This window comes from Syngnathoides biaculeatus, chromosome 22, assembly GCF_019802595.1.
Source record: "Syngnathoides biaculeatus isolate LvHL_M chromosome 22, ASM1980259v1, whole genome shotgun sequence".
Lineage (NCBI taxonomy): Eukaryota > Metazoa > Chordata > Actinopteri > Syngnathiformes > Syngnathidae > Syngnathoides > Syngnathoides biaculeatus.
Genome location: NC_084661.1, coordinates 6,430,055 through 6,451,855, shown reverse-complemented (window position 1 = coordinate 6,451,855; position 21,801 = coordinate 6,430,055). Strand labels below are relative to the sequence as shown.

Here is a 21,801-nt window from a genome sequence, read left to right as displayed (position 1 = left end):
GTTCCCATTTTTAAGAACAAAGGCGATGTTCAGAGCTGTGGGAATTATAGAGGAATAAAGTTGATGAGCCACACAATGAAGTTATGGGAAAGAGTAGTGGAGGTGAGACTCAGGAGAGAAGTAAGTATCTGCCAGTAACAGTATGGTTTCATGCCTAGAAAGAGTACCACAAATGCATTATTTGCCTTGAGGATGCTGTGTGTGGAGTGGAAAAATACAGAGAAGGTCGGAAGGAGCTACACTTTGTCTTTGTGGATCAAGAGGAAGCCTATGAGAGTACCAAGAGAGGAACTGTGGTACTGCATGCGTAGGTCTGGTGTGGCAGAGAAGCATGGTAAAATAGTATAGGACATGTATGATGGCAGCAGAACAATGGTGAGGTGTGCCTTAGGTGTGACAGAAGAATTTAAGGTAGAGGTGGGACTGCATCAGGGATCAGCTCTCAGCCCCTTCCTGTTTGCAGTGGTAATGGATAGGCTGACAGATGAGGTTAGACTGGAATCCCCTTGGACCATGATGTTCGCAGATATTGTTATACGCAGTGAAAGCAGGGAGCATGCAGAGGAACAATTAGAAAGATGGAGACATGCACTGGAAAGGAAAGGAATGAAGATAAATAAAACAGAATATATGTGCATGAATGAGAAAGGTGGAGGGGGAAGAGTGAGGCTACAGGGAGAAGAGATAGCGAGGGTGGACGACTTCAAATACTTGGGGTCAACAATACAGAGCAATGGAGATTGTGGTCAGGAAGTGAAGAAACGGGTCCAAGCAGGTTGGAACAGCTGGCGAAAGGTGCCTGGTGTGTTATGTGACAGAAGAGTGTCTGCTAGGATGAAGGGCAAAGTTTACAAAACAGTGGTGAGGCCGGCCATGATGTACGGATTAGAGACAGTGGCACTGAAGAAACAACAGGAATCTGAACTGGAGGTGGCAGAAATGAAGATGTTGAGGTTCTCGCTCGGAGTGACCAGGTTGGATAGGATTAGAAGTGAGCTCATTAGAGGGACAGCCAAAGCTGGATGTTTTGGAGACAAGATTCGAGAGAGTAGACTTCGATGGTTTGAACACGTTCAGAGGCGACAGAGTGAGTATATTGGTGGAAGGTTGCTGAGAATGGAGCTGCCAGGCAAAAGAGCGAGAGGAAGACCAAAGAGAAGGTTTATGCATGTGGTGAGGGAAGACATGAGGACAGTGCGTGAGAGAAGACGCACGAGATAGGCTTACATGGCAAAAGATTACACGCTGTGGCAACCCCTAATGGGACAAGCTGAAAGGAAAAGACGACAAGTACTGCAAATGTACATACCTTACTTGAGGGTATCTTTTGATTTTATTTGTTGAAAAAGTTATTTTTCATGAACTTGGCAATTTCTTGAACTGAAATGGACTTTTGGATACATTTTTGAACTCATCATACTATTGATTCTGGTCTAATCAAACAGCTGCATCATAAGGTTGATAACTGACTCGGGAAGGGTGTGAATTCTGGTCTTGTTGGACCTCAATGCGGTGTCACAGGTGAGGGTATTCATGGATGCCCCTGCCAATGTATTCTGTTTTGACCCAGCATAACATCCCAACTTCATTGGAATTAGGTTTGTATTTTACTGTCCAGTGTTATTTTGCTACAACGCAGTTCACTTTATGCAGACTTGCTATTAAACGGAGGCTGTATTTTTTTCCTTTGCCACACTCCCATCCCCAACCTAAAAAAAAAAAAAAAGTTAAATGCTTTGCATGGATTTAAGTGGAAGAGAGCTATTCTCCATTCTAAGATACAGAATTATTGGCATTAGCTACCCATAAACTACTCACGCAACCTACAGTATAGAAACTACACAATCCAGAGCAACATGACAACTCCCAACAGTAGAACCACTGCCTTTACTATCTGACCAAAAAAAAAAAAACTGATCTCAATTTGTTTTCCACGTAAACTGAAGTTTGTGGCTTTAATATTCTAAGAAAAGCTGACCTTTTTGATGCTACACAGGTGGGTAATATGCAACAATTACTTGATTCACGCTAACTTTAAATAACACTTGCCAGAGTACTTTAAATGCATTGTAATTTCTACTTTTCCATGAGCAACTATGAGAAGGAAACTGACAACTTTTATCTGTTATTTGTGGGTGGGTATTTTTAGACTTCATCCTTGCCTTCTGCATGGGAGGGTGTCATTGTAGCAAGCAAAAGTGAACACTCACTTGACCCTCAGATAAAGCTGTAACATGATTACACAAGTAACTTTCATCAACTAACCAATCAAAACAGATGATTTGAGAGAGAAAAAAAAAAAAAATTTAGAGTCTACATAGATTTGTCACATCAAAAGTAAAGCAGGTACCACACTAGGTCCCTAGCCAGTTTGCAGACCAGCCCTTAAATGAAATGGTGGCTTTCACTAAAGGTTATGTAACATGTAGTCTTTACATACCTTTTCATTGTGGTAGAGAAAGATTTTAATTGACAAGTTACATTAAACAGTTCTTCCATGCCATACAAATCAAATATTCACAATGATCCCTCCATCTGCAGAGTCATACTCCAGTCTGTTATTCTGGGTGACACTTTGGACTTGTAACGATTCACTCTGTTGGGTGTGACTCATTGTGTTGTTCTGGTTGACACCCTCCTGGACTTCCTGAAAGATGTCGTTCAGTTGGCCCTTGCCGCTCACGTTGTGGCTCACGGCGTCGTTCAGTTGGCCCTTGCCGCTCACGTTGTGGCTCACGGCGTCGTTCAGTTGGCCCTTGCCGCTCACGTTGTGGCTCACGGCGTCGTTCAGTTGGCCCTTGCCGCTCACGTTGTGGCTCACGGCGTCGTTCAGTTGGCCCTTGCCGCTCACGTTGTGGCTCACGGCGTCGTTCAGTTGGCCCTTGCCGCTCACGTTGTGGCTCACGGCGTCGTTCAGTTGGCCCTTGCCGCTCACGTTGTGGCTCTGCTGGTCATTTCGCTCATGGTAGCTTGCTTTGTCTTGAAATACCTCTTTGGTTGCAGGTTGGGCTTGACAAAAAGATACATTAGCGCCCATCAAACTAAATTGAAGGGGTATTAGACTAGCTAGACTCTAGGTCTCAAATATATGGCATTGATAGGCAGATTGTATAATTACCCATGTAACCAGCCATCTGATAAAATTAAGTCAGGGGTGGGAGCTTTCATGCTCAAGAAGTTAAAGCATTGTGGCTGGCATAGTTTGGTAATTTATGAGAAGAAAAATTTAACCACTAAACCAAAATGCTCAAAAACAAGGAAGTCCCCCCAATCACTGAGGTAACCACATAGTACTAAGTCATTTGAATTTAAAAAAAAAAAAAGGGGGAACATGCTTGATAAAGATAATAAAAAAAAAAATAATATTAATTAGGACAACTACATTTTTATGCCACACTAAGTAAATGTCTATACATTGGAATAAGAGTTAATACCACCCACACCCACACCCACACCCACACATTATCCATTTTTGGTGTAGAAGAGTAAAATACATAAGTAAAGTATGGCTTGGCTCAAAAAGTAAAACTGAACCAGATGACACCAAGCCAGCCCAATAGCCTCACCCGGAGTGTGTAGCTTCAATGTAGAATCCAAAGAGTCAAGAAGTTTAACAAGTCTCTGAAGTGAAATATAATCAGGAGACACATCTGTAACAGATAAAACATCTTATCACTAAGATGTAATTGATAAGTAGGCTCCCGGCTGACAGACCTTTTTTCAGAACAACATTGGACTCCCTTTGTTCTTCCCCAGCTGGAATACAAAGGCCTGGAGACACAAACACATCTTACCAATTCTAGGCAAATAGCCATTTTACCACAAATTCAGTAAGAGCAAAGTTTTAAACTAAATTAATCACCATTGTCCATGAAGACAGCACAGAGAAGCAGAACCAAGAGCCAAACACCAGCCATTGTGCCAGAGACAATTGTGAAGGAAAGTGACCAGGCGAGCTTTTATAGCAGGTGAAAAGTGTCCACAGCTGGGGGTAATCGGTTCCAATGAGCACCAGATGTGCCACCAATGCAACAAGATTGCAACATTTAAAATCAAATCAAATGTCAACTTCAATTGATATGGATAAATTTATGTTGCGCTCCTTTTGATTCTTCTAATTAATTTTTCACAAGGTTCTCACCCTGGATTCTGCCCATTTTTATTATTCATGAAAATCATCGAGGATGTACGGTACCCCAGTGTTAGGCATGTGTGGCTCACAGTTGAGGGATCGGTTCAAACCTGTGTGGAGTTTGCTGCTTCTTCCTGTTTTTACATCTGATTTGTGCTGTGGTGGAAATAGGTTACAAATACTTGCAAATGTACTTTAGAAGATGATAAATAAATATGTTTTACTTATTTGACTGTTGTGTAGACATGTTTGATCTTCCATCTTTTATTTTTTTAAATGTTCACACTTTTTGTTACATCACCAGGTTTATTATTTGACTATCTGCAAGACAGTTAAAAAAGTGGGGAGTTTAATTGGTAGCTTGATTAAATCAGGATAAGCTTAACTCATAAGGGGAAATATTTCATAGACCTTTTGAGATGGAATACGTTCACAAGTAAATAGTTAAGTTGTAATAGAAGTTTAGAATAGGTTTCTCATTTAGATTGAGGAAAGCACTCAGGTTAGCTAACTCTCAAAGTATTATATACTTGAGGTGCTACATCCCCATAAACTAACAAATCTACATACTCACGCAATCTACTTGAACTTTCAGACCCACCACATCTTGGCCACCTACACTTCCAGCTCCTTTCTGGTATGCACAACTGATCAATGCAAGTCAACACTAGCAGGCATTCAGTTTATTCCCTTTGGCAATTAAGTCATTAAATTGATCTGCAAACTATTTTCATTCCTTGTGCGGTTGTTGGGACACACCCTAATACCCTGCTGCTGGATCAGCATTATATTCTGTAGACTATCGCAAGACTCGTAACTTTAAACTGCTCCCCTTGCCCAATTGTCATTGCACTGGTCTATAACAGGAACTGCGAACAGGTAAAAGGCAGTCTGTAGAATGATAATGTGGAGCATGACAGTTCTAAAAGACTGCATCTTGCACATCTAAGGGAACAGCTCTTGTTCATCTCTTTTCTGAATGCCGTACCAGATTACTGGAGAGGTGTTTACACACTTTGTCAAAGCTGATTCAAATGGTACAACCACAAGCCAGATAAAATTACAGGTACATGTAGAATGTATTTGACTTTCCTACACTTTACAAATCTTCCCTCTTTTGAGCAAAAATTACCCCTAGTTTTTTTTTTTTTTTTGGACAATTGACAAAAAGTAGCTTCACACTGAATTTTTTGGAAAAGTGATGCCAGTCTAGTGTGTACAAGTTGATTTTGCCCCCCCCCCGAAAAAAGTGACTGAATTGAAAAACAACACTATACCAAAGCACTTTAGAAGAAAGCCCACTGAAGTACAGATACCTCCTATAACAAATATTTAAACCAAACAAAAACAAGGTTCTGCAGTTCAAAAAGGATCTGAACCAAGAATAATATTGAATGATAAAAATTAAGTTTCAAGGTTTTAAAATTCATGGAGTACACAGTATACCAATCTATATTGGTATTTGGTGGTGAGGAGTGAAATGCCCATTGAGTAAAAGTATTGCTTGGCTCAGTAAAAAGTAAACTTTGAACCAGATGACACCAAGCCAGCCCAACAGTCTCACCTGGAGTGTGGAGCGTCAATGTAGAGTCCAAAGAATCAAGACGTTTAACAAGTCTCTAAAGTGAAACATCAGGAGACGCATCTGTATCACCTCCAGCTGTGCAACAAGTGCAAAAAGTCTCCAACATAAAAAAAAAAAAAAGTGTCAGCCTGAATTAATTTGGATAATGTTAGGTTTAAACCCAACCGCTGGATGGCTTATGCAAATGAAGGGACAAGAGAGGTCTTCAATTTAGCCAGGGGAGACATGGGTTTGGCTGACCAGGTTCAACTTCTACACCCACTCTGAGTCAGCCTTACCAGCGTCCCCCCTTTTATTAGTTTCTGAAAACAATGTCGTCAATACCTACACAAAGACAAAGATGAAAGTAAACATTTCTTCAAATCTGCAGCATTGTCCAAATAAGCCTGCTAGAGATCAGTAGGGCATCTGATTTACAGCATGTCTATGGTATTGAGGAGCATCTGCTTTGACGTTAGCAAGGGGGTGGGTGCATCACCCCCCAAGGTTTCGCTGGGTCACACTCTTGAGTCACTCTGGGCCGCTCGCAAAGAGAATCATTCGGGCAAGGATGATATCAACAAATGCATAATAAAATAATAAATCTAACATAGATATGTTGTGCTCCTTTGGTAATTGTAATTCATTTTACTTTTAAAGCTCTTTTATTTAAGAAAGGTTCTCACCCTGGATTCTGTATTTGATCACAACTGGATGAAAACTACTGAATACAATTGTGGCTATTATCCATCCATCCATCCATCCATACATCCATCGGTGTGCTGGACCCTATCCTAGCTGTCAATGGGAGGGAGGCAGGGTACACCCTGAACTGGTTGCAAGCCAATCGCAGGGCACATGGAGACTGACATTGGGTTTACTCACAATTGCATGTTTTTGGGATGTGGTAGTGCCTGGAGAAAAACGACACAGGCACGGGGAGAACATGGAAACGCCACACAAGCTGGGCCGGGATTTGAACCCTGGTCATCTGAGCTGTGAGGCAGACAGTCCGACCAATTCTACCACTGTACTCCCTAATTCAAAATATTTGTATTGGAAAGAATTTAAAAAAGGTACCAGCGCCACAACACATTATGAAGTCGCGAATGAGGTAGTCTTTCAAAAATAATGTAGTGACTCAGTAACTGCAGGAATTACTTTTCCCTGAGGAAAGCAATCCAGTACATGCCCAACAGTACTATGTTGTCTGTCTAAATGTGCTGCTACACTATTTTTAAATTATCCATTGATTAAACTTTGTCGTGTGCCATGGATGTCATTAACCTGTGACATCGCTGAGGTGTTATGGATGCCGAAGTAATTTTGTTGGCAGCCTTCAGCTCAGTGATTCTCAGCATGTGAGAGGAGGTGCTGTGGTATGAATTCTGTGGTTCTCCGACTTAGTTTTCTAACTCTTATTAGAAGTTTTGAGATTTTAGTGTGAACTGTTTTTCTTTCTCATGGAAAATACAAATGGTCAGAAGCTGATGTGCAGCACCTGGTGGCAAGGTATGAGCTATTCGACTCCTGGCAGGTAAACCATGAATAAATCCAAGAAAAGACTCATTTAAAAAATCCAAAATAAGGTTAAAAAAGTATTAGTTGGCTATTGTTTGTGAAAGTCCTTTCAAATTCAAGTTGTTTGCATGTACCTGTGCTCAAAGTGACAATTTCCAGAACAGGAATTTTAGTTTGAAGTAATGATTTGCTGCAGTTCAATTTAGCTTTAGTTTCAAGAATATAAGGACTCAACCTATTTGAAAGTACACAATCCTTCATACTGCCATTTGAGATGTGTTAGGAGCCAATTTAAAGCTCAAGTGTCGTCAAACGGATGATTTTTGGTATGTTATTAATGAAAAACCCACACCCAATAAGGTCCTATGTGTTTTTTCACCACAAAACATGATTTTGACATATACAGCTTTTTGTAACTCCCGCTATGAAAATCCTCATGAGGGATTTGTTTTCGAGAAGAAGCAGGAAGTGACGTACATGACAGAGGCGCCCCCTAGTGGACTCGTTTTGTTTCCATTACTTTTACCTCCGGGAAGGTAGCTCGTTGTACCTTCGTGTTAGCCAAAATGCCGGCTCATTGCATTGCTGGACATTGTTTGAACACTTGGGAGAATGGAATTACCCTTAAGTTTGAAAGAGACCCTGTTCGTTGTGAAAAATGGATTGCACGGGTGCAGAGGACGAGAGCTTTGTGGGTTCCAAATAACAGGTAGGTGTGTATACAGCTCCAAAAAAAAAAATAGTTTGGGGTGGAGCACGTAATCGGTCTCTCACATAATGTAGCAAAAGATCCGCGTATGAAATGTGTTGATATGGGCATAAAGCTACTAAAAAAAATAATAGTGTGGGGCGGACCACGTAATCGGTCTCTCTCATAACGTAACAAAAGATCCGCGTATGAAATGTGTCGATGTGCGTGTCGCCCAGCCAACAATGTCTCAATAGTGTTCATCGAGTACTGCGGCGACTTTGAACATACCCCTAAAAGCAACATAGCTAGGGTCCACCTCCTTCTTATATGCCACCACTGGCACCAAAACTCAACCACACCGGCTGAGGCGCTGCGTTCAGCGGTCACAGCTTCTGCCAAGGCTGCGTGTTGAGCTTTGTGACAGGGGTGGCGCTGAAGAACCCAGTCGAGAATGCGTTACTCAGTCGCGTGCGCGCATAAAGAGCTCCGGCTCGACTGTGACCAAAGCAGCACCGCTCGGCTCTGTCATAAGCCACACCGGTCGGCTGCGATGGCTCATCTCCGCCGCGAGAGTGGATTGGACAGGATGTGGTTGGGCTGTGATCGGATATCTGAATATGGCTCGAAACAGTGTAATATTGCCCTGAGGGCTGGAAACAATAGTGTAATATTGCCCCGGTAACTTCACTTGGATGTGTGGTGTTCTTTTTGAAAAGAACTACGGTGTCAGAAAAATGTAAATATGTCTGTTGTTCAGCTTATGTAGTAGCAGGCACTGCGCGTTTAACGGCGAAAGTGATGTCAAGGACAGATGACGCGACTAATATGGCGACCACTTGGATGTCGAGGGACACTCAATTGCACAACTTTGTGCCCACTCTCCGCTCACTTTTTTTTTCCCCCCGTAGACATTGAAGTGAATACTGTTATATGCATTTTTCATTACAATATCTATTTTAGAATGTTAATTTTATTCTCAGGTGAACAAGCCAGATAAAATTACAGGTACATGAAATATTGAATCATGGATATATTTATTTCCTACACATTACAAAATCTTCCCTCTTGACCAAAATTTACTCCTACAATGTAATTCGTGGTACTTTGTAAAGTTTTAGGACCATGGACCAAAAGAAAGTAAACATTTTTACAAAAAGTGATGCCAGGCTAGTGTACAAGCTGAATGTTTGCAATTCAATCAAATTGATTAAGGTAAAGATTTTAATTCAGACAGGTTACATAAAATCACTTTAATGCTGTGCAAATCAAACATTCACAATGAAACTCTGATCTGCAGAGACATCATCCAGGGTGACACTTGGGACTTTAAGGGATTCACTGTGCTGGTTGCCGCTCACGTTTTAGCCCTGCTGGGCGTCGTGCAGTTGTTTGCCCTTGCCGGTCATGTTGTAGCCCTGCTGGTCATTCTTTAGTTGGCCCGCTTTGTCTTGAAGTAGATCTTTAGTTGCAGGTTGGACTTTACAGAATAAATTACACAAAAAAAAAAAAAAAAAAAAAACCCATCCCATTAGTTCCCACGGAATTAAACCACAGTACAGTTTTAAAATTTAGGACAAAAACAAACTGCACACTTAAAAATGTAACCAGCCACCTGTTCATGATAAGTCTGGTGGGAAGAAGTCATTGAAGTTTTCTAGTTCAAGAAATTCCAACTGGTGCCTTCAAGCAGGACGTTAAAGTTTAAGAACCAGTGTGACAGAATTTTCCTGGGGGGGGGGGGAATCATAGCAAGTACATATGAATAAATTGGAATAAGAATATCTACACTTGTGTAATTTGTTCAATGGTGACATGTGAGTTGCTTGTGAAATCAAATGAGACTTTGCAACTAGATAATACAAAGTCCTCCCAATATTCTCACCTGTCGTATGTAGCGTCAACATTGAAGCCAGAGAATTAAGAAGTTGAACAAGTCTCTCAAATGAAAAATCACCAGGAGACACATCTGTAACAAAAAAAAAAACAAAAAAAAAAAAAAAAAACAACATCACTAAAATAGAATAAATCTGTTTGGTCTCTGCTGACAGACCTTTTTTTTTGGCACAACAGTGGACTCCCCTTGTTTCACCCCTCCTGGAAAACAAAGGGCTGCAGACACACAAACATAGCGAAGAAGTTCAAGACAAATACTTACTGCTACAAAAACTCAGCTACAGAACAAATGAAGCCAAAAAATAACCCTTGACCATGAAGACAGCATGGACAAGCGCAACCAAGATCCAAGCAGAAGCCATTGTTCCAGGGGACAGTTGTGGGAAAAAAAAAAAAAACGACCAGACGAGCTTTTATAGCAGGTGAAAAGTGACCACAGAAGGTGCTAATCGCCTCCAATTAGCTTTGCCTGTACCAGGCCAACATGGCTGCAACATTTAAAAAAAAAAAAAAAAATCAAATCCTCTTGATTAATCTACGCTGAGCTCCTTTCAGTTGTTGTAATTTCTTTTTTCTTATTCTACTTTGAAAGCCCTTTTCTTTCAGAAATTTAACAACTGGATAAAAACTACTCATCATAAAATTGTGCTCATTTTTATGATTCGTGATAATCATCGAGGAGGTACGGTATGCCATTGTTTATCACATCTGCCTCACAGTTGAGAGGTCGGTTCAAACCTTACTGGAGTTTACTGCTTCTTCCTGTGATTACATCGGTTTGGTCCCCGTGATGGAAATAGGTTTAAATTCTCATTTGGAAATGTAATTTAGAAGATTTAATGCACTTTACAGTACCATTTTTTCTGACTTTTTACTTTTACTTTCTAATTTGAAAATGTTATCCTCTTTACTTTGTCAATAAAGGGTTATTTTTCAACCTCTATGAATGTCCAAAATAATAACTAGAACAGCAGGTTTTATTTTATTGCATATTCTGTACTGTAGTGCAACTTGAGTGTGTTCAGTGACCAAGTTTTGAATTCAAAACAATTTTCCCACTGTATTGAACGGAAATACGATGAATCTATTCAAATCCACCCCTAAAACATACACAAAAAATGTTGACTCGGGAAAATAGCACCCTATAAAAATTGAGTTCATATTGAATCAGTCAAATTTTTTTTTTTGGATGTCAAGATTATGGAATTTGGCAGGAGTAGACATTGGACAGAATACTTTTGTGAGATAGTAGTACTTTCTTTTGGCTTGTCCCGTTAGGGATTGCCACAGATTGACATCTCAGATGAACGCTCATATTTGTTTGGCACAGTTTTTCCACCAGATTCCCTTCATGACACAATGCCTCTTGGGGGAGTAGAGGTCCCATTGAGATACGAACTCACGAACCCTGGTTTATCAAACCAATGGTCTTACCACTGAGCTATGGAGCCAGAACACTTTTGTGAGATAAAAACAAAAAACACTGAGGAATAAAATGTTCATTAAGTGGTAATGATGGATATTTTTTGCACGAGTGGCTCGTCATGGTCAACAACAGATGAACAATAGTGCAGAGATCTCTGCAATCTTGTGTATTCAGCGAAAGGTTGTGTCATTACATAATTAGCATGCAAAAAAAATAAATTAATTACGACTAATTCATTGTTACTCTTCCTGGTATGGCTAACCCTAACCCCTATGATAATCATCGAGGAGGTACGGTATGCCGTTGTTTATCACATCTGCCTCACAATTGAGAGGTTGGTTCAAACCTTTGTGGAGAAGAAGGTTTTAACAGAACAGAAGGTTTTATTTTATTCCATATTCTGTACTCAAATCTGCACATTTTTACTTTTGTAGTGCAACTTGAGTGTGTTCAGTGACCAATTTCGTAATTCAAAACACTTTTTCAAACTATTTTTTGCACGAGTGGTCACTCATGGTCAATAACAGATGCACAATAGTGCAGAAATCTCTGCAATCTTGTGTGTTCAGCGCTAGGTTCTCATTACATTATTAGCATACAAAAAAAGAAATTACATTATGACTAATTCAATATTACTCTTCTTGTGTGCGACTGGGTCACCAGGGAGCACTTCATGGTCATGTTTTTTCACTGACAATACATTATATGCCCATAAATGGGCTTTCTACATGTGTTGCAGCATCATTTGTGTTCAAAGACCCTGTAAAGTCTACCAGAGAGGTGATTAACATTGTGGACATCCAGATAGTTGCATGCAAGAGCTGTGCGTAACGGAGGTAGGAAAAGTGAAATCAAACTGTCAAACTTTGAAAGAATTCCTTGTGAGAATTTTAAAGTGAAAGAAAGAACAATATTTTGAAATACTGGATTACTTCCATTGCTGCCAGTGAGGCATAACCATTACAAACCATTTCCTTGGAAAAATCCATACGACAGAGACTACACAGTCCTTGAGAGTGACAGCTCCCCAGAAATGCTACAATCACAAACCACTGCCTTGATATAGCTTCAGTCTGAATTATTGCTGGTAGGGTTGTGAATTTTAGTTTTGTGTTCCACATTTAAACTGGGCAGCACAGCCGTAGAGCCTAGACCTCACAGTTCTGAGGACCGGGGGTTAAAATCCCAGCCCATTCTGTGTGGAGTTTGCATGTTTGCCCCATTCCTGTGTGGGTTTTCTCCCAGGAGTCAAGTTCCGTCCCACATCCCAAAAACATGCAACATTAGTTGGACAGTAAATTGCCCAGAGGTGTGATTGTGAGTAATCTGTTTGTGCCCTACAATTGACTGCTAACCAGTTCAGGGTGTACCCTGCCTGATAGCTGGGATAGGTTCCAGCACTCCTACAACCCTTGTGAGAATAAGTGGCCTAGTAAATGGTTTAAACTGTACTCCCACTTTATGGATAGAATATTTTTTTACAAGTTTGAACGTTCACCCCTTATACACTTGACGTAACTATTTTTAGGGTGCTATGTTGTGTAAAATAGGCCTGAACAGTTTTTTTTTTTCTTTTTTGGGGGGGAGGGAGGTTCAATACAATGTGCCAGTATTCTTAAATTGATTCACCTGTACATCCTTGGTGTGGATAACTTTCAAAAAGAGTCTGTGGTGAGTGGAAGGGTTTTAAATAAATTATACAAGCAGCTCTCAAATTGTTAAACTGATTTCAGCCCACTTCCAACTTGCAATAACCCAAAATTAGCACTATGCCTATAGTGTCATACAAAGTTTGATCAGCATGCAACTTTATAGACTAAGTGCAATAACACTCTGTAGGGCCTAATCCATGCCATAGATTGGGATCAATTGAAATTGTGAAGTCAACTTTGTCGTAATACAACAGTTGGCTACGTGACCTCGTGACAAGCACTAACCTTAACTACATCGAATCATTGCAGTGAGTTATGCAAGGATTTTAAGACCGCTGAACAAAACAGTTCCATTTTCAAAAACAATATGGTGCGGTTAAGAATTTAAATTATTGTCAGACAAGATGCATAAAACAGCTCTTTCATGCTGTACACCTCAAATATTCACAATGAAGCCTTTAGTGAGGTCATCATCCAGTGTGACACTCTGGAGTTGTTGAAAGAACTCATGCTGTTGGTTGTGGCTCATTGTGGTGTTTTGGTTGACACTCTGCTGGACCTGCTGAAAGTCATTATGCTGACCCTTGGTCATGTTGTTGCTCTGTTGGTCATGCGGTTGGCCCTTGCCACTCACCTTGTAGCTCAAGGCGTCGTGCTGTTGGCCCTTGCCGCTCACGTTATCTTCAACGTGTCGTGCAGTTGGCCCTTGCCGCTCACCTCTTTGGTTGCAGGTTGGGCTTGTCAAAAAGCTACATTAGTTATCATTGAACCGAATTGAAGGGGTACTAAAATAGACTAGTCTTAAATATATGCCATTGATAAGCACATTGTATAATTACCAATCTATAAATCACATGAAGTCGGGTGTGGAAGCAGTTATGAACCAAGTATTTGAGCAGAAAAAAAAAAAAAAAAATTCTTGCTACCTTTAAGCAGAAAGTTAGGTTAAAGAACCATGTTGACCATTTTTTCTGGGCAATTTATTAAAAAAAAAAAAAAACAAAAACTGACAAGGCCCCTGAAGTACAGGTAACTTTATAAAATATAAATAAAAAAAAAAATGGAATTTTTAAGTTAGTTATAGTTCACAACTAAACAGGTCCACATTGGTATAAGACCAATGCTATCTTGCTAGTTTTATTTATTTGGTGGTGACAAGTGAGATCTGTTAAGTATGGTTTGGCTCAAATGACCCCAAGTCATCCAACAGTCTCACCTGGAGTGTGTAGTGTCAATGTAGAATCCAAAGAATCAATGAGTTTAACACGTCTCGTAAGTGAAACAATCATGAGATACATCTGTAGCAAAAATAAATAAAAAAAAACAACAACAAAAAAAAACTTATTACTAACATGTAATTGATCAATATGGTCTCTGGACCCTTCTTGTTTCACCCCACCTGGAAAACAATGGCCTGCAGACACACAAATTCATCTCAGAATTTAAAGGCATATAGAGTCATTTTAATAAAAAAATTAAGCAAGCGTAAACTTTGAAGTTAAACAACTCACCTTTGTCCATGAAGACAGGATGACCAAGCAGCACAAAGGCCCAAACATCAGCCATTGTGCCAGCGACAGATGTGAAGGATAGCGACCAGCCGAGCTTTTATAGCAGGTGAAAAGTAATCACAGCTGGTGCTAATCGCTTCCAATTACCTCCAGCTGTGCCCCAGTGCAAAAAAGGCTCCAACACAAAAAAAAATAAAAAAATTCAGTCAATTAATCTGGATAAATATGTTATGCTCCTTTTGATAACTGTAATTTATTTTTGACAATTTACTTTTAAAGCTATCTTTTTTTATAAGAAAGGTTCTCACCCTGGATGCTGTATTTGGTCACAACTGGATGAAAACTACTGAATACAATTGTGGCTATTTTTATGATTTTTGAAAATCTTTGGGAAAATAGGGTACTCCAGTGTTTAGCTTGTGTAACTCACAGTTACAGTTTAGGGGTCAGGTTCAAACTTGTGTGAAGTCTGTTGCTTGTTCCTGTAGTTACTTCTGGTTTGTCCTGTGGTGGAAATAGGTTACAAAGATTTGCAAATGTACTTTAAAAGATCAATCCATCCATTTTCTGAGTTGCTTATCTGCTGGAGTTCTCGAGCCTATCCCAGCTGTCAACGGGCAGGAGGCGGGTTAAACCCTGAACTGGTTGAAAGCCAATAGCAGGGCACATGAAGACTGACATCGGTCTCACTCACAATCACACCAAGGAGCAATTTTTTTTTTTTAATTAATGTTGCATGTTTTTGGGATGTGGGAGAAAACAAGAGTGCCTGGAGAAAAACGACACAGGCACGGGGAGAACATGGAAACGCTGTGCCGGGATTTGAACCCTGGTCTTCTGAGCTGTGAAGTAGACAGCTCGACCGATTCCCCCACTGTACTCCATAATTCAAAATATTTGTATTGGAAAGAATTTAAAGAAGGTACCAGGGGCACAACAGCATTATGAAGTCGTGAATGAGGAAGTCTTTCAAAAATAATGTGGTGACTCAGTAACTGCAGTAATTATTTTTCCCTGAGGAAAGCAATCCAGTACTATGTTGTCCGTCTAAATGTGTTGCTACACTACTTTTGAATTATCCATTCATGAAACATTGTCGTGTGCCATGGATGTGATTAACCTGTGACATCGCTGAGGTGTTATGGATGCCAAGGTAGCTTTGCTGGCAGCCTTCAGCTCAGTGATTCTCAGCATGTCAGAGGAGGTGCTGTGGTATGAATTCTGTGGTTCTCCGACTTAGTTTTCCAACTCTTATTCAATTTTTTTAGATTTTAGTGTGAACTGTTTTTCTTTCTCATGGAAAATACAAATGGCCAGCAGTCGATGTGCAGCACCTGGCGGCAAGGTAAGAGCTATTCGACTCCTGGCAGATAAACCATGGATAAATCCAAGAAAAGACTGATTTAAAAAATACAAGTTGGCTATTGTTTTTTTTTAAACAGTCCTGTCGAATTCAAGTTGTTTGCATGTGCCTGTGCTCAATGTGAGAATTTACAGAACAGGAATTTTAGGTTGAAGTAATGACTTGCTGCAGTTCAATTTAAAATCATTTAGTTTCAAGAACCAAACTATTCAATAATCATTAAAATAGAATTAATCAGTTTGGTCTCTGCTGACAGACCTTTTTTGGTACAACAGTGGACTCCCATTGTTCAACCCCACCTGGAAAACAGAGGCCTGCAGACACACAAACATATCCAAGCAGTTCAAGACAAATACTTGCAACAAAAACTAAGCTACAGAACAAATGAAGCAAAAAAAAAAAAAAAAGCAACCTTTGTCCATGAAGACAGCATGGGCAAGTGCAACCAAGATCCAAACAACAGACATTGTTCCAGGAAACAACGACCAGGCGAGCTTTTATAGCAGGTGAAAAGTGACCACAGCTGGCGCTAATCGCTTTCAATTAGCTCCGAATGTACAAGTCCAACAAGGCTGGAACATTTAAAAAAATAAATAAATAAATAAATACATCTACACTGTGGTCCTTTTGGTTGTTGTAATTTACTTTTTTCACATATTACTTTTAAAGTTTTATTTCAGAAATGTAACAGCTGGATGAAAACTATTGTGCTCATTTTTATGATTCGTGATAATTGTCGAGGTCCGGTAAGCCATTGTTTAGCACATCTATCTCACAGTTGAGAGGTCGGGTTCAAACCTTCGTTTGTTGCTTCTTCCTGTGATTGCATCGGTTTGGTCCCCGTGATGAAAATAGGTCTAAAATACTCATTTGGAAATGTAATTTAGAAGATTTAATGTAAATGCACTTTACTGGAACATTTCTTTTTCTGACTTTTTACTTTTACTTTCTAATTTGAAAATCTTATACTCTTTACTTTGACAAGTTCGGGCTATCCTATGCCGCTTATTCTCAGGAGGGTCGGGGGGAGTGCTGGAGCCTATCCCAGCTGTCAACGGGCAGGATTCAGAGTACACCCTGAACTGGTTGGCAGCCAATTGCAGGGCACAAACAGACAAACAGTCGCACTCACAATCACACCTAGGGGCAATTTAGAGTTTCCAATTAATATTGCATGTTTTTTGGGGGATGTGGGAGAAAACCAAAATCCCTGGAGGAAACCCACGGAGGCACGGGGAGAACATGCAAACTCCACACAGGCAGGTCCGGGATTGAACCCGGGACATCAGAACTGTGAGGCCAACGCTTTACCAACTGATCCACCTTTCTGCCCCACTTTCGTCCCACATTCCAAAAATATTCAACATTAATTGGACACTAAATTGCCCCTAGGTGTGATTGTGAGGGTGACTGTTTGTCTCTATGTGCCCTGCGATTGGCTGCCAACCAGTTTAGGTGGTACCCCGCCCCCTGCCTGTTGACAGCTGGGATAGGCTCCAGTACTCCCCGCGACCCTCGTGAGGATAAGCAGCAAAGACAATGGATGGATTGATATTGTTTGCGAAACAGTTCTTTCAAATTCAAGTTGTGCCTGTGCTCAATGTGAGAATTTATAGAACAGACATTTTGGTTTGAAGTAATGATTCACTGCAGTTCAATTTAAATTTAGCTTTAGTTTCACAAATACAAGGACTCATCTTATTTGAAAGTACACAAGGCTTGAAGCTGCCACTTGAACTGTGTTAGTATTAGATTAGAGTTATTAATTGGTATGATAAGTATTGACATTTTGCCATGACTGCTGCTTTGGGAGCCAATTTAAGATAATCCCCCCCCACAAAAAAAAGAAAAAATAATAATAATAATAACATCCTATCTTTTTAAGTCCAAGAGCCATTCTCCTTTTTGAGAACCTGAATTAGTGGCATTAGCTGCCAATAATCCTGTAGAAGAGATTAGAAAATACACTTTCCGTAGCAATGACAGCTCCCTTGCAGCTTCTGAGGAAGCACAGCCTGTCACATGAGTTCGACACAGCGGTCGTCCAATCGGTACTGTGTACCTCCATCACAGCATGGTTTGGTGCTGCCACAAAAAAAAGGACAAACTCTGGCTGCAACGAACAATCAAAACCGCTGAACAGATTGTTGGCACCACCCTTCACACCCTTGAAGACTTGCACGCAACTCTAACTAGGCCCAGAGCAGGTAGGATCCTTTCAGACCCTCCACATCCTGGCCAACTGCTCTTCCAGCTCCTTCATTGTGGTAGGCGCTACCAATCACTGCAAGTCAAAACAACCAGGCATTGATTTTTTTCCCCTTTGGCATTTGATTGATATGATTCGTGATAATCATCGAGGAGGTACGGTATGCCGTTGTTTATCACATCTGCCTCACAATTGAGAGGTTGGTTCAAACCTTTGTGGAGAAGAAGGTTTTAACAGAACAGAAGGTTTTATTTTATTCCATATTCTGTACTCAAATCTGCACATTTTTACTTTTGTAGTGCAACTTGAGTGTGTTCAGTGACCAATTTCGTAATTCAAAACACTTTTTCAAACTATTTTTTGCACGAGTGGTCACTCATGGTCAATAACAGATGCACAATAGTGCAGAAATCTCTGCAATCTTGTGTGTTCAGCGCTAGGTTCTCATTACATTATTAGCATACAAAAAAAGAAATTACATTATGACTAATTCAATATTACTCTTCTTGTGTGCGACTGGGTCACCAGGGAACACTTTATGGTCAGGTTTTTTCACTGATAATACATTATACGCCCATATATGGGCTTTCTACATGTGTTGCAGCATCATTTGTGTTCAATCAAAGACCCTGTAAAATCTTCCAGGGAGGTGATTAACATGACTGAGACATTATGGACATCCAGATAGTGGCATAACGGAGGGGGGAAAAGTGAAATCGAACTGTCAAACCTTTAAAGAATTCCTTGGAAGAATTTTTAATAATTAACATTTTGAAATACTGGATTACTTCCATTGCTGCCAGTGAGCCATAACCATGGCAAACCATGTCCTTGGAATAATTCATATGATGGAGACTACACGTTCCTTGAGAGTGACAGCTCCCTATAAATGCTCCAATCACAAACCATTGCCTTGATATAGCCTCAGTCTGAACTATTGCTGGTAGGGTTGTGAATTTCAGTTTTGTTTTCCACGTTTAAACTGGGAAACACAGGTGTAGAGCCTCGACCTCACAGTTCTGAGGACCGGGGTTAAAATCCCAGCCCAGTCTCTGTGGAATTTGCATGTTCTCCCCATGCCTGTGTGGGTTTTCTCCCAGGAGTCCAGTCCCTCCCACTTCCCCAAAAACATGCAACATTAATTGGACACTTAATTGCCCATAGGTGTAATTCTGAGTGATCTATGCCCTACAATTGACTGGCAACCAGTTCAGGGATAACTGGGATAGGTTCCACCACTCCTACAAAACCTTGTGGTGGCCCAGTAAACGGTTTAAACTGTACTCCCAGTTTATGGGTTGAATATATTTTACAAGTTTGAAAATGTACCCCTTAAACACTTGACAGTTAACTATAGGGTACTATGTTGTGTAAAATAGGTCTGGTGGACATTTTTTTTTTTTTTGGGGGGGGTATTCTAAAATTGATGCACTTGTACATCCTTAGTGTGGATAAGTTTCAAAAAGTGTCTGTGAATGGAAAAGTTTTAATTCAATTTGTACAAGTAGCAATGTTTGGTCAGAACACAACTTTATAGACAGTGTGTTACGCAAGGTTTTAAGATCACTGAACAAAACAGTTCCATTTTCAAAAACAATGTGGTAGAGTTAAGGATTTTAAATTATTTTCAGACAAATTGCATAAAACAGCTCTTACATGCTGTACAAATCAAATATTCACAATGAATCCTTCAGTCAGGTCAACATCTAGTATGCCATTCTGGGTGACACTCTGCTGGACTTGTTGAAAGGACTCACTCTGTTGCTTGTGGCTCATAGTGTTGTTCTGGGTGACACCCTCCTGGACCTGCTGAAAGTCATTATGCTGACCCTTGGTCAGGTTGTTGCTCTGTTGGTCGTGGTGTTGGCCCTTGTCGGTCCCGTTGTTGCCCAAGGCGTCGTTCAGTTGGCCCGCTTTGTCTTGAAATAGATCTTTGGCTGCAGGTTGGGCTTTACAAAAAAAAAAAAAAAAAAAAAGTCCCATCTGGTCCCACTGAATTAAATGGGTGTAGTTTTAAAAATCGATGACAAAAACAGACTGCACACGTATCAATGTAACCAGCCACCTGTTCATGATAAGTCTGAGCCCACCTCACCACAGTCATTAAAGTTTTGTCGTTCAAGAAATTCAAACCGGTGCCTCTCAGCAGTAAGTTAAAGTTTAAGAATCAGTGTGACTGAATTTTCCTGAGGACGGGGAGAGAAAGAGGAGAAAACAAAACAAAGTACATCTGAATAAATTGGAATAAGAATATATACACTTGCGTAATTTGTTCAATGGTGACATGTGAGATGCTTGTGAAGTCAAGTGAGACTTTGCTCAGTAAAATATAAACTTGCAACTAGATAATACAAATTCCTCCCAATATTTTCACCTGGCGCATGGAGCAACAACATTGAATCAAGAAGTTGAACAAGTCTTAAGTGAAACATCATCAAGAGACACATCTATAACAAACAAAAACAAAACATCACTAAAATAGAATAAATCAGTTTGGTCTCTGCTGACAGACATTTTTTTGGCACAACAGTGGACTCCCCTTGTTTCGCCCCACCTGGAAAACAGGGGCCTGCAGACAGACAAACATATCTAAGCAGTTCAAGACAAATACTTGCAACAAAAACTAAGCTACAAAACAAATGAAGCCAAAAAATAACCTTTGTCCATGAAGACAGCATGGACAAGTGCAACAAAGATCCAAACAACAGCCATTGTTCCAGGGGACAGTTGTGAAGAAAAAAAATGTCAAGGCGAGGTTTTATTGCAGGTGAAAAATGACCACAGCTGGTGCTAATCGCTTTCAAATAGCTCCGAATGTACCAGTCCAACAAGGCTGCAACATTTAAAAAACACAAAAAAATAAATTGCTATGCTCCTTTCGGTTGTTGTAATATATTTTTTCACATTTTACTTTTAAAGCCATATTCTTTCAGAAATGTAACAACTGGATGCAAACTACTCCTCAAAAAATTGTGCCCATTTTTATGATTCGTCATGATTACTCATTGGGAGATGTAATTTATAAGATTTAATGTAAATGCACATTACTGGAATATTTCTTTTTCTGACTTTTTACTTTTATTACCGAATTTGAAAATGTTATACTCTTTACTTTACTTTTCCATATTCTGTCCTAAAGTCTGGACATTTTTACTTTTGTAGTGCAACTTGAGTCTGTTCAGTGACCATGTTCGTAATTCAAAACACTTGGGTCTGAAATAACTTTTTCCACTGTAGTGAATGGAAATATGATGACTCTTTTCAAACCTTCATCTTAAACATATACCAAAATGGTTTAATCTGGAAAATAGTACTCTATAAAAATTGAGCTTTTGACTCATATTAAATCTGTCAAATTTGTTTTGTAGGACTATGTCAAGAGCCATTCATCCATTTTCTTTACGGCTTATCCTCGGGTCGCAGGGAGTGCTGGAGCCTATCCCAGCTGTCAACCGGCAGGAGGCAGAGTCCACCCTGAACTGTTTGCCAGCCAATCACAGGGCACTTAGAGACAAACAGCTGCACTCACAATCACACCTAGGGGCAATTTAGAGTGTCCAATTAATGTTGCATGTTTTTTTTTTTGGGGGGGGGGGATGTGGGAGGAAACCGGAGTGCCCAAAGGGGGCCCACGCAGGCATGGGGAGAACATGCAAACTCCACATAGGCGGGTCCGGGATTGAACGCGGTACCTCAGAACTGTGAGGCCAACGCTTTAGCAGCTGATCAACCATTCCACCGTGCTGGCCCGGTTTCCTCCCACATCCCAAAAACATTCAACGTTAATTCGACACTAAATTGCCCCTAGGTGTGTGTATCCGGTTTACCAATAAGACATT

At 40.3% G+C, this 21,801-nt stretch overlaps 1 protein-coding gene and 2 long non-coding RNA genes across 7 annotated transcripts; all 3 read right to left on the bottom strand.

Annotated features, from left to right (window-relative positions):
* Positions 1 to 1,777: 1,777 nt before the first annotated feature.
* Positions 1,778 to 4,019, bottom strand: LOC133495828 (uncharacterized). The gene is made up of 4 exons (XM_061810806.1): positions 3,863 to 4,019; positions 3,715 to 3,771; positions 3,567 to 3,650; positions 1,778 to 3,009 (listed from the first exon to the last, which is right to left on the bottom strand). Exons 1-4 carry the CDS (start codon positions 3,915 to 3,917, stop codon positions 2,510 to 2,512), a joined length of 696 nt encoding a protein of 231 aa, XP_061666790.1. The 5' UTR covers positions 3,918 to 4,019; the 3' UTR covers positions 1,778 to 2,509.
* Positions 4,020 to 9,143: 5,124 nt separating this feature from the next.
* LOC133495680 (uncharacterized) lies at positions 9,144 to 10,212 on the bottom strand. 3 transcript variants are annotated; one of them, XR_009793636.1, is made up of 5 exons: positions 10,064 to 10,199; positions 9,959 to 10,002; positions 9,791 to 9,874; positions 9,521 to 9,635; positions 9,144 to 9,385 (listed from the first exon to the last, which is right to left on the bottom strand). It is a non-coding gene; the product is annotated as an uncharacterized LOC133495680 (long non-coding RNA). The 3 variants fall into 3 exon arrangements; XR_009793635.1 differs by having other exon boundaries at positions 9,959 to 10,017; positions 10,116 to 10,193; XR_009793634.1 differs by lacking the exon at positions 9,959 to 10,002 and having other exon boundaries at positions 10,064 to 10,212.
* A 2,630-nt stretch (positions 10,213 to 12,842) lies between these two features.
* Positions 12,843 to 16,210, bottom strand: LOC133495655 (uncharacterized). 3 transcript variants are annotated; one of them, XR_009793630.1, is made up of 5 exons: positions 16,166 to 16,210; positions 14,699 to 16,067; positions 14,391 to 14,565; positions 14,279 to 14,293; positions 12,843 to 14,177 (listed from the first exon to the last, which is right to left on the bottom strand). It is a non-coding gene; the product is annotated as an uncharacterized LOC133495655 (long non-coding RNA). The 3 variants fall into 3 exon arrangements; XR_009793629.1 differs by having other exon boundaries at positions 12,843 to 14,293; XR_009793631.1 differs by having other exon boundaries at positions 12,843 to 14,293; positions 14,821 to 16,067.
* Positions 16,211 to 21,801: the final 5,591 nt, after the last annotated feature.

What these genes read in the sequence shown, in the direction of transcription:
- LOC133495828 (XM_061810806.1), bottom strand. Translation starts at nt 3,917, where the DNA reads ATGGCTGGTGTTTGGCTCTTGGTTCTGCTTCTCTGTGCTGTCTTCATG. An exon ending in CAATGTTGTTCTGAAAAAAG is followed by an intron (nt 3,651 to 3,714) that starts GTCTGTCAGCCG and finishes TATCTGTTACAG; the next exon opens with ATGTGTCTCCTGATTATATT. An exon ending in ATTGAAGCTACACACTCCGG is followed by an intron (nt 3,010 to 3,566) that starts GTGAGGCTATTG and finishes CTTTTTGTCAAG; the next exon opens with CCCAACCTGCAACCAAAGAG.